A 14,289-nucleotide genomic window follows, 5' to 3' on the forward strand; every position below is an offset into this window, starting at 1 on the left:
ACCAGTGGGCGACATCATTAAATGGGTCAAAAATATTCCTGGGTTGCCAGCATCTCCCGAAGCAGAGGCAGGTGGCTATGTTCCTGCTGATTTGTTAAACTCTAAGGTACTTCCCACTGTAAAGAAGTCACCTAACTATGGAGGTGTGATGTTATGGTCAAGGTACACAGATAGATTGAGCGGATATAGTAAGCGCCTTCACCTTGGTCCTCTTTGCACACCTCAAAGTGCTCCCAAATGCAGGAGCCATGACAATGGTTTTGAAGAAAGTTTTGGTTACATGTCCACTGATAGTATTAAGGTTCACGAAAGAGAGAATATTAGTGGACAGTGTTGTGAGATCATATGCCGGAACAATTGTTCTTGTGAGGCTTATGCACCGATTAATAGAATTAACAAAACTGGATGCCAGATGTGGCTTAAAGGAACTAGGTTCATTGAAGATGCAGAGTCAAAAGGACAGTCCATTTATATTGTTAGACTTAGGCAAGAAGGTATGCCCTGTTTCATAAACTGCGTTAGGCTATATTATATTTTTGCTTGTTCTGCAATGCGCATTGACATGGGTGTTTGGTTTTGTTTTTGTTTTTAAGTGATTTTATGTTGTACAAGGTAAATGAGTAATTGGTCTCATAAAGTCTAAAAGTGATCTTTTGAAGCTTTCCAATCCTTATGCTATTATATTCCTTCGGCCCTTAACATATGACATTTATTAAAGTTAATTTTGATTCTAAATATAAGACCTATTTCTCATATTTATCAATTTTTTGTAAATGACCCTATAGATATTCTCTCAATCATAATCAAGTAAGTGAAAACATGTCATTTTTTACAATTAACTAACTTACCTAACTTCCTTAATCTAATCAAATTAGTTAAACAGGTCTTATATTAAGGATCGGAGGAGTTTGTCATTTTTTTTTCTATTAAGAAATGTTGCAAGTTGCATCACATATCTGTCTTTCATGAGTCCTCCCTATTTTTTTGGTAAACAAATGGTAACCTCCATTTAAAATTGGCTATATCATATCCACGCGTGACTTGAAAATCATATTGTTGTGAACTGTAGTAAGCAAGTGGTGGATATGGCTTATCATTGCAGTGGGAGGAAGCCTAGTATTACCTCTGATATGCTACTTATGCTATGCCTCATTGAGAAAATACAAAGCAGAAGGTAATAACTACCATATAGTATTGATAATATCCAAATAATCACTGAGTTAAGGTCCTCTTGGTGACTTGTACTTCTATGTCACATTACCAGTGGATAGGAAAACCAAGCAAAAGAAGATATTACATGAAATTGGAGGCAATGCGATGATTTCCATGGTGTATGGCAAAGCCAAAAGAAACAAGAAAAATGGGAAGGAAAGGAATGAGGTTGAAATTTTCAGCTCTGAGTGCATTGTGGTTGCCACAAACAATTTCTCAGATTCTAACAAGCTAGGAGAGGGCGGTTTTGGTCCTGTATATAAGGTAATGTGTATATGTGAGAGGTAGAGTGAGAGAGAGAGTATTGAAATTAGAAACTACATGGATATGAACTTTGTACAATAATATCATCAGGGGACACTACCCGATGGGCTGGAAGTTGCAATAAAACGACTGTCTAAAAGTTCTGGACAAGGGCTTACAGAATTCAAAAATGAGGCTAAACTTATGGCTAAACTACAGCACACTAATCTTGTGAGGCTTTTGGGCCTTTGCATCGAAAGAGATGAAAGAATTATAGTTTATGAGTACATGCCTAACAAAAGCTTGGATTTCTACATATTTGGTAGGTTGTCTTTTACATTCAACAAAATTATGAATGTTTTAGCGTACGTGTCAAGCTTTCTAATAAGCAGTTTACCCTCTGACAGATGCAAGCAGAAGAAATGTACTAGATTGGGAAAAACGGTTTAGCATCATCGAAGGAATTGCCCAAGGACTTCTTTATCTACACAAATATTCAAGACTAAAGGTCATACATCGTGACTTGAAGGCAAGCAATATATTACTTGATGAAGAAATGAATCCTAAAATATCTGATTTTGGCACGGCTCGAATATTTGAATTAAGAGAATCTGAAGAAAACACAAATAGAGTAGTCGGTACACGGTAAGTTTATGAACACAGTTCATTTTAATCACTTTCCATGTGACTCTTGATTGATTCGGGATTCTAACATTCATTTGCTTTGTTGTTACTTAAGTGGCTACATGGCTCCAGAGTATGCAATTAATGGCATTGTTTCAATCAAAACAGACATATTCAGCTTTGGTGTGTTGCTAATAGAGATTCTTAGTGGCAAAAAGAATAACAGTGGATTTGATTTAGATCGTCCTTATAATCTAATAGGATATGTAAGTCTCTGAAACAGCTATTTCTTAAATCCAATATATATATATATTATTCTAATGACTGATCTGTTAAGCTTTTGATGGATGCTGGGGTTTTTTTAGGCATGGAAGCTCTGGAATGAAGGTAGAGCTTTAGAGCTAATGGACTCAGGATTAGATGAACCGAGCGTGCAAAACAAAGTGCAGAGAGGAATTCATATTGGCCTCTTGTGCGTTCAAGATCAAGCAAAAGACAGGCCTTCCATGTTAGATGTAATTTCTTTTCTGTCAAATGATTCCATTCAACTTGCCAAACCAAAGCAACCAGCATACTTTATCGGTGACGTTGAGGAAGAGTCTGAGCTACATGACATCAGGCATGAATATTATTCCCCAAATTATGTCACAATTTCTAATCTAGATGGTAGGTAACTGGTCCCTTGTGTATACACTACGATTAATGATTTTATTTTCTTTATGTAGAGATCTACGAGTAAAACTATATGCTTTCTGACTACTTGCTGAAAATGCATTGTTTTGGGGTCGTAACATCACTTTAGTTGTGAGAATTTTCTGTGTTTCTTTGACTTTGTGATAAGCTCAGAGTTTTTGTGTTCCCTTCTCCATGGTTGTTTGCCAATAAGAAGACAACCTTTAGTCCAGATTCTGAATGGTGATGAAGCTCTCGATTTTTATTAACATATTAAATTTCTTCCCATTTTATTGGTTGCTTGAATTTTCTCTTTATGGGCGGCTCGGATTGTCCTGTAGGAAGCTTCTCTTGCCTAAGAGATCAGACTTGTTCCTGATCTTGAAGAGTATTTTACAATAAATAATCAAACTGTATTGTTACAGAAAAACATGTTTGAAGTGTCATTCTATTTAAATTTAATAACACTTAAATTTAAATTAGTCATGATATTATATATCCAAGATATTCAAAATTAAACTAATTAGTTGAGGAGGTGATTCAAATGTCAGTGTTGAACTGGGATCAATTTAATCATAGCTAAAGTAACAAAACTTAAATATATAAATATATTCATATATATAACTATGAAAAAAAATTTCTCCAGTCCTTAATGTAAGACCTATTTAACTAATTTGATTAAATTAACAAAGTTAGGTAAGTTATTTAATTATAAGAAATATGACATATTTTTCCTAAAACATCATAACCATCTTTCTTAATATCCTCTCTCCTTCTCCTATTTGATTATGATTGAGAGAGTATCAATATAAGTAATTTTGAAAAAAATGGATAAATATGATAAATAAGTGTTACATTTAGAACCAAGATCAACTCAACAATTAGGTCATATATTAAAAACCAGAAGAGTAGTATTTAAGTAATGACCACATTAATCATGCATAACACTGTGATGAGCATAAGCCTAAGGATAGAGCCCAATCACAAATGACTAACCTATTATAAGGGACATGCTTTTGAACTTATAAACCTCACAATACTTGTGAGATTCACTAATGTGGAACTCATAACAGAGTACCTCTCTTGAGAATCGATGCCACCGGGAACTTCACTCGGTTAGAATCCTCTATAGATAGTCCTTTCCGGTTGATCGACTCTTAATAAGAGCAATAATGTGATGAGTACAAGTCTAAAAGAAGAACCCAATCCCAAAAGACTGGCTTATTAGGAGAGAGAGTCTCTTGAGTTTATAAATCCCACAATACTTGTGGGTTTCCCCAATAAAGGATTCATAACAAACACACTTGATACAACATAACTTACTAAACACACATTACTTGTGTTTTTAATAGAAGAGTTAAATACTCAATAACTCTTAACTAGATTGATTAAGAAATGGATTTAAGTTTGAATACTATTCATTGTTAGCTAAGAGTGTGCATTTGGAAGAGTTATCTCCAATTAGATGCAATAACAGTTAAATCTGACTCAATCGGCCATATTAAAAAAAAACTAATCATATTTAGAAATTAGAATGGATATTTAGAATGGAGGGATGTGCACATGGATTTTAAATTAAAGCAATGGGCGGTGTGTAACTGTAGATGTTGGTATGGCAGTTGGAAGCCCCAAAACCAGTTGCTCCCAAAAGCTTACAGTTTTGTGTGTCAGTCTTCCAGGCCGACATCGCAATACGAAACCTCATTTTCTATGTTTCCCTTTCTTTCCAACCGAACCATTTGCGTAGTCCACAGTTTTCTCGATAAAATCTACACATTTTCTTGGAGTTTGAGATTCAAAATCTAGTAAAACCCACTCAACATCCCCTCACCATCCTTTTTCACTGTGTCTCTTTTTTTATTTTTCCCTTCTTTGTTTTCTTCACCAAACTAGAACGGCTAAAGTCCCTAAAATAATATAATACTATAAAGGATCCAAAAACAAGGGGCTTTATAAGCGGATTATATTTTTTTTAATTCCTGAGATCTTAACATCATTTTATATTTTTTGACTGAACTAAAATATCTATTATCTGAATTTAATAAAGAGCAATAACAAGGTGAAATTATTATTCGTCACATTAAATAATTTATTTCAAGCGGGAAAATTCTTTTGCTATCGTCCTTGAAATTGTCAGCAATACAAATTTCGTCAAGGGTATAGTAGAAACTGTTGACCATCTTATTATTGTAAGGATAATTAAATAAATTTGATTCACATATTTTATAAGATCCGCGAAATTAAAATATTTTACCAATAACACACTTATTTATATGCGTATTTCCTAAATAACCTGACAGTCCTTTTTTTGAAAAAAAAAAATCCTATGAATCCAACCTCAAAAGGCTTTATGTTATGCACTTCCTCTCCAAACTTATAATATGTATCTTTTATGTGTCATCGTAATTATCACTTTATTGTATTATTTTTAGGTTAACAACATAAATATTGGCTCTGGCAAAAAAAAAAACATAAATATTAGTTCTTAATATTATTTATGTATATAAGGCATAAATTTATACTCCTCTGGTCCTTAATATAAGACCCAATTCTTGAGTTGATTTTGGTTCTAAATATAAGACCCATTTCTCATATTTATCAATTTTCTCTAAATTACCCCTATAGATACTCCTTCAACCATAATCAAATAGAAAAGGGAGATGAGGTATTAAAAAAGATGATTATGGTGTTTTAGGAAAAATGTGTCACTTTTCTTATAATTAACTAACTTACCTAACTTCCTTAATCTAATCAAATTAGTTAAATGGGTCTTATATTAAGGACCGGAGGAGTATTAAATATACAGTTTTGATTGGTTGGGCGATGGTGGGAAGCATGCATGTGTGTAATTATGCGTTATATATATAAGAGGCAACAGAACCCATTCAATATGTTTCAGTAGTTACTACCAAAATTCATTTCCTCTCTCTCCTCTCTTCCTCTCCTTTCTCTCTGCTGTTTCTTCTCTCTAACAGATTCACTCCCTCATCATCTCTCTCCCCAACCTCTCAGGTATGATCTCTCTCTCTCTCTCTCTCTCTGAGATCTCTGTGTTTTGCATATGAGAGAAACAGTACATCTTCTGCATTCGAGTATATGTTGTTTAATAACATGTTTGTTTGATTATTGTCTCGTTCCTTCTGTTTTGTTCATAGGCATTTGTGATAGATGGGAATCTGAAAGAGGAGAGAGGAGAGAAAGTAGAAACTTGATTTTCCATATTCACATTTTGTTCATTCGTGGCTGGTTTTGTTCTACGATTTGTCTGTCTCTAAATTCACAGTTTATTCCGTTAGTGATATATATATATATATATATATATAGTTAGCAGTAGCTGATCACTATCATTTTTTTAAGAAAAATACGGTTGACATTCATATCTTATATTTTTGTCAATGTATTTTTCTTTTTTATTTAGAGGGACACAGCTTAAGATTACAACTTAATTACAAGTGAGATCTAATCACAACCTTCCACAAAAAGAAGTTCTTAAACGGCATTAGTTAAGCCACGAGACTATTGACTTTAACAATGAAATCTTCATAAATTTTTTTATAAACAGAAACAGAGAGAATAAAATGCGACATTATATATATTTAACGATATACAAACTGTTATTTACAGTTATTAAACATCCTTATAATAATAAAAAGTTTAAAAAACATAATATAGTAATTAAGGACATTAATATTTTATATGATATATACACACACAAATGCTGATATATATAGTTCTTCCAAAAGAATAAAATTCTGTTTGGCCAAAAAAAAAAGAATAAAATTCAGTGCTGACGTAGATTTGACATATTATAATGAAAGAGCGACCTTTGGCGAAGGTCTGAAGTTGATGAAGTGAGGTGGATTTGCAGAGAGATGATGGTAATAACACCAATGATAGGGCGGCCATTGATGAGGCTGGTGAGGGGTCTGATGTCAGAACCGATAGGGAGCGTGACGACGATGCTGCACAGTGGCAATCTCCTTCCTCGCAGCAATCTCAGTAACTTATATATAATTAAATATAATATAACCTAAATTAATTTATATTAATTTACCTTATTTTTAACTTATTAATTTTTTATTAATTCTTAGAAGAACTTATTTCTATGAAATTCTTCTCATTCATCTAACCTAAATTTCGGAATGAGTCTAAGCATATTTTCATCGGTTCTTTTCTTGACATCAAGTGTATTTGTGTAAAGTTTTAGTTTGAAGATTATGGACTTATGGTAAAAATTTTAATGTTGTATAAAAAATATACTTCATATCTGTATATACTGGTTGATTAGCATGTCCATAACTTATTGTTTAAGAACTCACAATATCATGTTTTAATTTTGATTAGTCTAAAACTTTATAAATGCATTTATAGATTAAGTCTATCTATTGAAAAACAACAATACAATTAAAAAGTATCCTTAATATTAATAACTTAATTTATTTTACTAGGGCATCCAGTAAAAAAATTATATTAAAATCTTATATTATTAATTTAATCATGATATATTTTTAGAACTGCTTATTATTGTTATAAACAAATTACGTATGGCTGACGAAAAACCAAATTCATTGTATGTATATTAATGTAATTGAATCAAGCTTTTATGAGATATCATAATTAATAGAATCTTGTTGTTTTATTGTAAATTTAAATTAAATTTATTTAAATAATTAAATCATATGTAATTTTTATAGCATCAAATCTTATGTACGGTATAGTATAAAATTTTAAACAGGTTTAGAGAATTATGAATATGATTAAAGGTATAAAAATCTACATTTTAAATAGACTTTTAGAATGACTTTAGCCCTGACCAGGTCTTTTAAAGGCTCAGGTTTAAACCTAAAAAAAATGCTTATATACTAGTACAAGCTCAGGTTCAGGCTTAGACCTCTGACCTATTTTCATCATTATCTAATGCTCTTCTGGTTCTTAATATAAGACCTATTTAACTAATTTGATTAGATTAAAGAAGTTAGGTAAGTTAGTTAATTATAAAATATGACAAGTTTTTTTTAAAATACTATAATCATTTTTCTTAATACCCCCTTCCTCTTCTACTTGATTATAGTTGAGCGAGTATTTATATGAGTAATTTATAAAAAAATTGGTAAATATGATAAATGGGTCTTATATTTAGGATAAAAATCAACTCAATAATTGTGTTCTATATTAAAGACAGGAGGAGTACCATAAAAAATTGGACACCAATTAATTAATATCATTAATACCACATAAAAAGAATAAAGAGCCATACTATATATAATTTATAAATAATGCATTGTTGTATTTTTAATTATTTCAACTATTATTTAACTTGCATGGACCCTAACCTAATGACATCACGTGCCCCACTTAAATTATATATAACTACTATTCTTAAATGCGAGGCTGAGTTTGGAGTTATGACCCTCCGTGAATGATATACAATGGGTGTATAAATTAGTATATAACTAACTACTTTATTTATTTCTTTCTTTGACTTATTTATTGTACTCCATGTAATTAACATTGTTGTTATCCCACCAAAATTTTTGGGGTATATTTTAACAAGAATTTTTATAAGAAAATAAAAAGATGAATACCGTCATTAAATAGAGAAACATTTAAGTCATTATCTATTTTGAAGTGGATGTGGGAGGCGTGATTTATAAATACTAAAGGAGGAAGAAAAGTGAAAATATATGGCAGAATTTAAGAATAAAGGTGCAAGAAAAAAGAGTAAAGAAGAATAGGAAGCTAGAAAAGTGAAGGGTTCACGCAACGGTGTAGTTTCGTTGCTGAGAAACAGCTTGGCCTCATGGAAGAGGCATCTCAAGCAATTAGTGGTTCTCAACAAATGAGCACGAAAGCGCGGAATTGCCAGAAGAATATCGAATACATTTTTTTAAAAAAAAAATACTAATAGTATTTCCAATGAATTTACTGTATTATATTTTTCATGAAATATTTTAAAAGTTTGATGTAATTGATGATGAATAAATCATTGAAAATTTAAATTTGAGCAAATAATACAAATCATTTATGCATTTAAATAATAATTATGAAAATTTATTGCTCAACGTATAAAACTAGATTTTACAACCCATGCGGCGTAACAAAATAAGGGAGGGAAGAAGAAATTTGAATGAGTTTAATTTCACCAAAAAAAAAATAGAATAAGTAAAGTTGAGAATTTTTAATAAAAATAAAATACAATTTTGAATTTATATCGGGAAAAAATGCCTATATTTAGTTGCATTATAAAGCTTCAATGGATACATATGCTCAATAATAAAAAGATTAAGTATATATTTTTAAGTGTCCGTGCGTGTTATCGGAGATTAGAAAATAAAATAAACAGCAATTTGTTTAATTTTAGAATTTTTTATCGCCAGTTATATATAAAAATAAACAAAAATTTATTTTTGAATTATTTTTTAATCAAATTATATTTCATGAATGAAACAACTTGGTTTGCTGTCCGAATACACGTGATGAAAGAATCTTTTAATTTCTAACCCAGAAGTTATATCTAGTCATGTTGTCATGAATCTTATCCATTAAAAAGTCTATTTATATTACTTATAAACAAAGTTAACTTTTCCGGTAAAAAACAAAAAAAAAAACACAAAGTTAATTTAATCTCTCATTAAAACAAGTTATATACATGTTATTCTCTTTGAGAAATGAATCTCATAATAAAAGTTCATCACAATCTTCTATTGGAACATATTATTTGTTTTTTTTTTTTCAAGAAATGCTGTTTTATTCGTACTTATGATTTGTTTTTGAAAATCCTATCTATAATTCCTCAAAGCCAACACCAATTAATTATCACTATCTTATCAATCAAGCAAGATATTGTTGGCAAGAAAAAAATATCAATCAAGCAAGATATCAGTACACGATATAAATTATATTTTATTTTATTTATCCAAACTTTTATAAATTGATTAAAAATAAGATTGTATGGTTAGAAAACAAAAGCATAAGTGGTAGACAAAGATCAAATTCAGATATTTCATCTTTCTTTTTTCTGGGGCGAAAAATGTTTTATGATTAACAAAGCAATTCAAATTAGACAATATTAAATTAGCAAAATTTCCATAGATTAATTGTTACTTATTCTACCCTTTTTTTTTTTTACACTTATACCTAAGTCACTTCAACTTGAGAATTTCTTTGAGATTTAGATTAATTTGAATTAAGTTGGGCATGATCAATGGCAGCAAAAATTTTACCACCAAATATTTAAGATTGTTGTTTTTTTAAAATTTAAACTCCAGCCATCTAACTAAGCTGGCATGACCTCACCATTTTAAATCAAATGCTTGGTGGTAGAACTTCTAATTAAAAATCTAATCTTGCATTCTCCATACACAACAAGTAAGATTTGCCAATGAAAAGATATTTTGTTAGCATTATCAATATTAAATGTGGAAAGTCATGGAACCAATTTCGGTGCTTATTACTTTGAGAAGTACTATAAGATCATCAAATATGAACTGTTTATGACTCATATGGATGGTCCGGATTTAAAATATTTAATTAATTGTTTTTAAATAAAAAACTATTTTTTAAAAGAATGATAGTTAAGAGATTATCTTTATTTTAGATTTTATACATATTAAAATAATTATTTTGAATAAATAAAAATAAAAAAGAAATCAAATCTGAACTATCTAAATGAGATATAGACAGTTCAGATTTGACACCGACACTGGTTCCGGAAAGTCATACTGAGTTGTTAAGCTTAAGAGCATTGTATTTTTACTAAAACTTCGAACATTATACAGAGGATGTATCTCATTGAAAATTAAGCTAAACTGTGATGCATCTCTGTCTTCTAGTCTTTTTTTTCCCTTCCTTTTTTAACCCACTCCATCCCTATCACTAAAATTAGCTCAACTTTGAAAGTGTGTGTCAATTCTATCAGAAAATTGCATATTTTAAAAGAACACAAGGATTTATTCTTTGATCCAAAAACCCAAAAAAAAAAAAAACAGAGAAGGCATTTATAAAATTTTCTACCCAATATAGCGCCGTCTTCTTGGCCTGGCGCTTCGTTCTCGTTAATTTGCCACCTTTCATACTCTATTTTACCTCACATCAAATCGCCCTCTGATCTCGCCTCTGCCATTTTCGTACTCTCAGACCAACTTCTTCTCAGACAACCTATTTAGTCTCTCTCTCTCTCTCTCTCTCTCTCTCTTCCTTCCATTCACAGAAACACACTTCTCGCTACCATCTTTAGACACAACACACCTTTCATTCTCTCCATTCTCGTTCCTTCATTTTCCTCATCTGGGTTTCAAGATTCCCACTTTTCTTTTCTCCACGGATTTCTTATTCCTCCCTGTTTTCCCTCTCTTCCTAGGAGCTCTGTTTCTTTTCTTCAAGGTTTCCTGATTACTGCTTATTCCTGGCGTAAATAACCACCCAATCCATTTCCTTTTTCATCTTTCTTATAAAATATTCCAACTTTTCGGCATTCCTCACTTTCTCGGACAACACCGAGATGTTCTCCCGATTCTTCAAGTCCAAATTCTATAAGAAAAGGTAGGTGCTTCAACTAACCCAGAGACGTTTCCTCTGTTTTGATGAATGAAAGAACGATCCTCTGTTTCTATGTTCTTGGATGAACCCTGTTTTTTCTTCCTTTGATTTCGTATTGGAAACAGCAAATCACGCCTGAATACTATAAAGGTGAAGGCAGAGATTATACAGAGGAAGAGGAATGCAGTTCAGAAATTTCTCAAGAACGATATCGCAGAATTGCTGAGACGTGGCCACGATTACAATGCTTATCAAAGGGTATTTAATTTTTCTTCTCAATACTCTGTTTTGACGATCTTCTTGGTTTCATACAGAGATCAATTGGGGGGTAAATGATGAAATAACCTTTGGATTTGAATTGAATATAGGCTGCTGGGCTTCTGATGGAGTATAACAAGTCGTTATGTTATGAACTGATTGATAAGTACAGTGGCTGCGTTTTAAATTATCTTGACGACCTAAACAAGCAGAGGTAATATGATACAATATATGATCCATTCTTGTTCTTGCTTCCAGTTTCTTTTTTCTTTTTTTGTTTGGGATGTTATAATTATTATTTTTCCGACATGAATATTGCAGCTTGAAAAATTTGTAATATGTCCTCAGACAAATTTTATCACAGCCATTAATTGCACAATAATTTGGGGATGTTGTTAACCTTTTTGTTTTTTTTAAAAAATAAATTTGCTTTTCAGAAATCATAATCCTGTTTATTGGGATATATTTGGCATGTTGGATCTCTGAAAAATGAAAATTAGCTGAGGGGGATTCGGAATTTGATACCCTAATATAAAGATTTACGTCTTATAAATAGGAAAATACGCAGGTCATTGTAGAGATATCCCAATTAAGATTCATTGTCATTTAATTTTTTGTTTTTAAGTAAGATTTAATATAAAGTAATTGAGACTAAAATGCTATGGGAAATGGCATTTATATTTTTGAATAAAATATTATTATTAAATTCCAGTGAATAATGATAAAAATATAATCTGTATTAAAAATATTTTATTTTGCATTACTTTGTGAGACCATAAATGTAATGATGAGAAAACTCAATTGTCTTTTTTTAGAAATATAATTAGAAATTAATGTTTTGTTTTGTTGCTCCTGAATTTGAAATTATCTTCTTCTTTTTTACCATGGAATTTGAAATTATCATTAACGTACTGTTTATATAATGATTATTTTTTCATGCGTTGTTTGCAATTCGTAGGGTCATATATAGCATAAAACACTTGGGTATATTTTATTGGTGTATGAAGCCTTTATAAAAGATTATATATCGTGACTCGTAACACTGTTCAAAAAGGCTTAGATTTTCTGTAGATCAGATGATTATGTTCTCTAAAAAACAGAGGAGATAGAAGCCTAACTCTTAATTTAAAAAAAAAAAAAATTTATAAAACAGGGATTGCCCAGATGAATGCAAGGAAGCTGTACAGACATTGATATATGCTGCAGCAAGATTTGCTGATCTCCCTGAACTACGTGAGCTCAGAGCCCTCCTAACTCAGAAACATGGCAATTCTTTCCAACCCTACTTAAGTCAAGAGGTGAAATATCATCTTCTTCTTCTTCTTCTTCCATGCCTCTACAAATAATATTCTTGCTCAATCGAAATCCCAAATATGAAGCACTACGTTTCTTTCTGCAGTTTGTATCAAAGTGGAGGCAGGACCTGCCTGCAAGAGAAACCACCATTCAGTTACTGCATGACATAGCTGGAGAGTTTTCTCTCCAGTGGGATAGCAACGCTTTGATTCAGCAAATTTATAGATCACCTTCGTCATGTGAAGTAAGTTTTACATTATCATCTTTATTTTTATTTATTCGTATTTGTCGGCAATCATGATGTTACAAGACATTTTGATTAACAATCTATCTAAAGATTCAGTCATTGATAAAGCTTAACAGTGATTCATGTAACTGACCCCACCTAATTAGATAAAGTTCTGTTGTTGTTATTGTTGATGATGTTATGAATTTCATGTTAGAAAACCTGTGTAATATGGGTTATAAGTTCGGATTGTTTTTTCACCTAAAAGAACAGTCTTTGTGTTCAGCAGTTGTATAATAATCTGCGGAAATAATAATTGAGAGTTGAAGTCCCAATAAAAGCCAGCTAGCTGATTAATTGTTGTTGCAGGAGAAGAGTAAAGATGAAGAAGAAAAGAGCAACGAAGGAGAAGGAAGCAGGAAGGATGTGATCAGTATTTATGACAGTGGTGGCGATGATGAAGATGAATCAAGGAGCATGCGCAGTAGCATGTGGTCGCAAGATAGCAAGAAGGCTTCAAGTTCATCATCATCAAGTTCCAGTTCATTGCCAAGTATTTCTGAGGACGATGACGAGGCACAAAACAATAAGAAACCATTTTCCAGCGGACTCGTTCCTCCCCCTTATTCCCTCGTACCAAAACCTAATAATGACCAAGTTGATGAAGAGAAGCCTAAGCCTACGCCTAAGCCAAAGGGCATATCAGTTAGAACCATACGGTCTGGACCTCCGGCAAGGCATGTTCATCCTAAGCTTCCAGAGTTCGATAACTTGACCACCCAACTAGCTTCCATCAGACAATCATAAAACAAACATCTTAGCTTTTATATATATATGAAATGATGATTTAATTTCTTTATTAATGAATATTATTGCTTGCGTCATAAAACTAGCTAAGTTATCACGTATGTTTATTTGGTTCATTTTTATCCTGTCTCTGAAGCTTGGGCCTTGGGATCTGCTTCGGTTATACCCTCGCTAGCTAGTTGTAAATACCATATGACTTCAAGGATACATGCGAGATCAGGGGTTGGATATATTCCCTTTTTTTTTTTTTTGGTTAATTGATGATGTTATTGATGTAATTGAATTAGACCCATTTATTTAATGGTTATTCTTCCGGGGGGAGAAAATCAAAGAATATGATTAATATCTTATGTGTAATGGCTGGTACTAAATCTACCTTATGAGTTAGTATAATACTTCTCCGGTCCTTAATA

At 31.7% G+C, this 14,289-nt stretch overlaps 1 protein-coding gene across 1 annotated transcript; it reads left to right on the forward strand.

The window, feature by feature from the left end:
* The first annotated feature begins 21 nt into the window (after positions 1–21).
* LOC114761353 (G-type lectin S-receptor-like serine/threonine-protein kinase CES101) lies at positions 22–13,987 on the forward strand. Its single transcript, XM_028950706.1, has 14 exons — positions 22–494; positions 1,070–1,174; positions 1,265–1,476; positions 1,567–1,777; positions 1,863–2,100; positions 2,195–2,345; positions 2,445–2,698; positions 5,727–5,763; positions 6,620–6,750; positions 11,415–11,547; positions 11,658–11,761; positions 12,701–12,845; positions 12,947–13,087; positions 13,439–13,987. The coding sequence occupies exons 1-14, from the start codon at positions 149–151 to the stop codon at positions 13,874–13,876; spliced, it is 2,646 nt and encodes an 881-aa protein (XP_028806539.1). The 5' UTR covers positions 22–148; the 3' UTR covers positions 13,877–13,987.
* The last annotated feature ends 302 nt before the right edge of the window (positions 13,988–14,289 follow it).

The sequence above is a fragment of the Neltuma alba genome, unplaced genomic scaffold (assembly GCF_004799145.2).
Source record: "Neltuma alba isolate B1F8T4 unplaced genomic scaffold, ASM479914v2 tig00001676_pilon, whole genome shotgun sequence".
Lineage (NCBI taxonomy): Eukaryota > Viridiplantae > Streptophyta > Magnoliopsida > Fabales > Fabaceae > Neltuma > Neltuma alba.

Coding starts and splice junctions, on each gene's coding strand:
- LOC114761353 (XM_028950706.1), top strand. CDS start 149: ATGTTATGGTCAAGGTACACAGATAGATTGAGCGGATATAGTAAGCGC. Junction 11,548..11,657: donor ATTACAATGCTTATCAAAGG/GTATTTAATTTT, acceptor AATTGAATATAG/GCTGCTGGGCTTCTGATGGA. Junction 13,088..13,438: donor GATCACCTTCGTCATGTGAA/GTAAGTTTTACA, acceptor TTGTTGTTGCAG/GAGAAGAGTAAAGATGAAGA.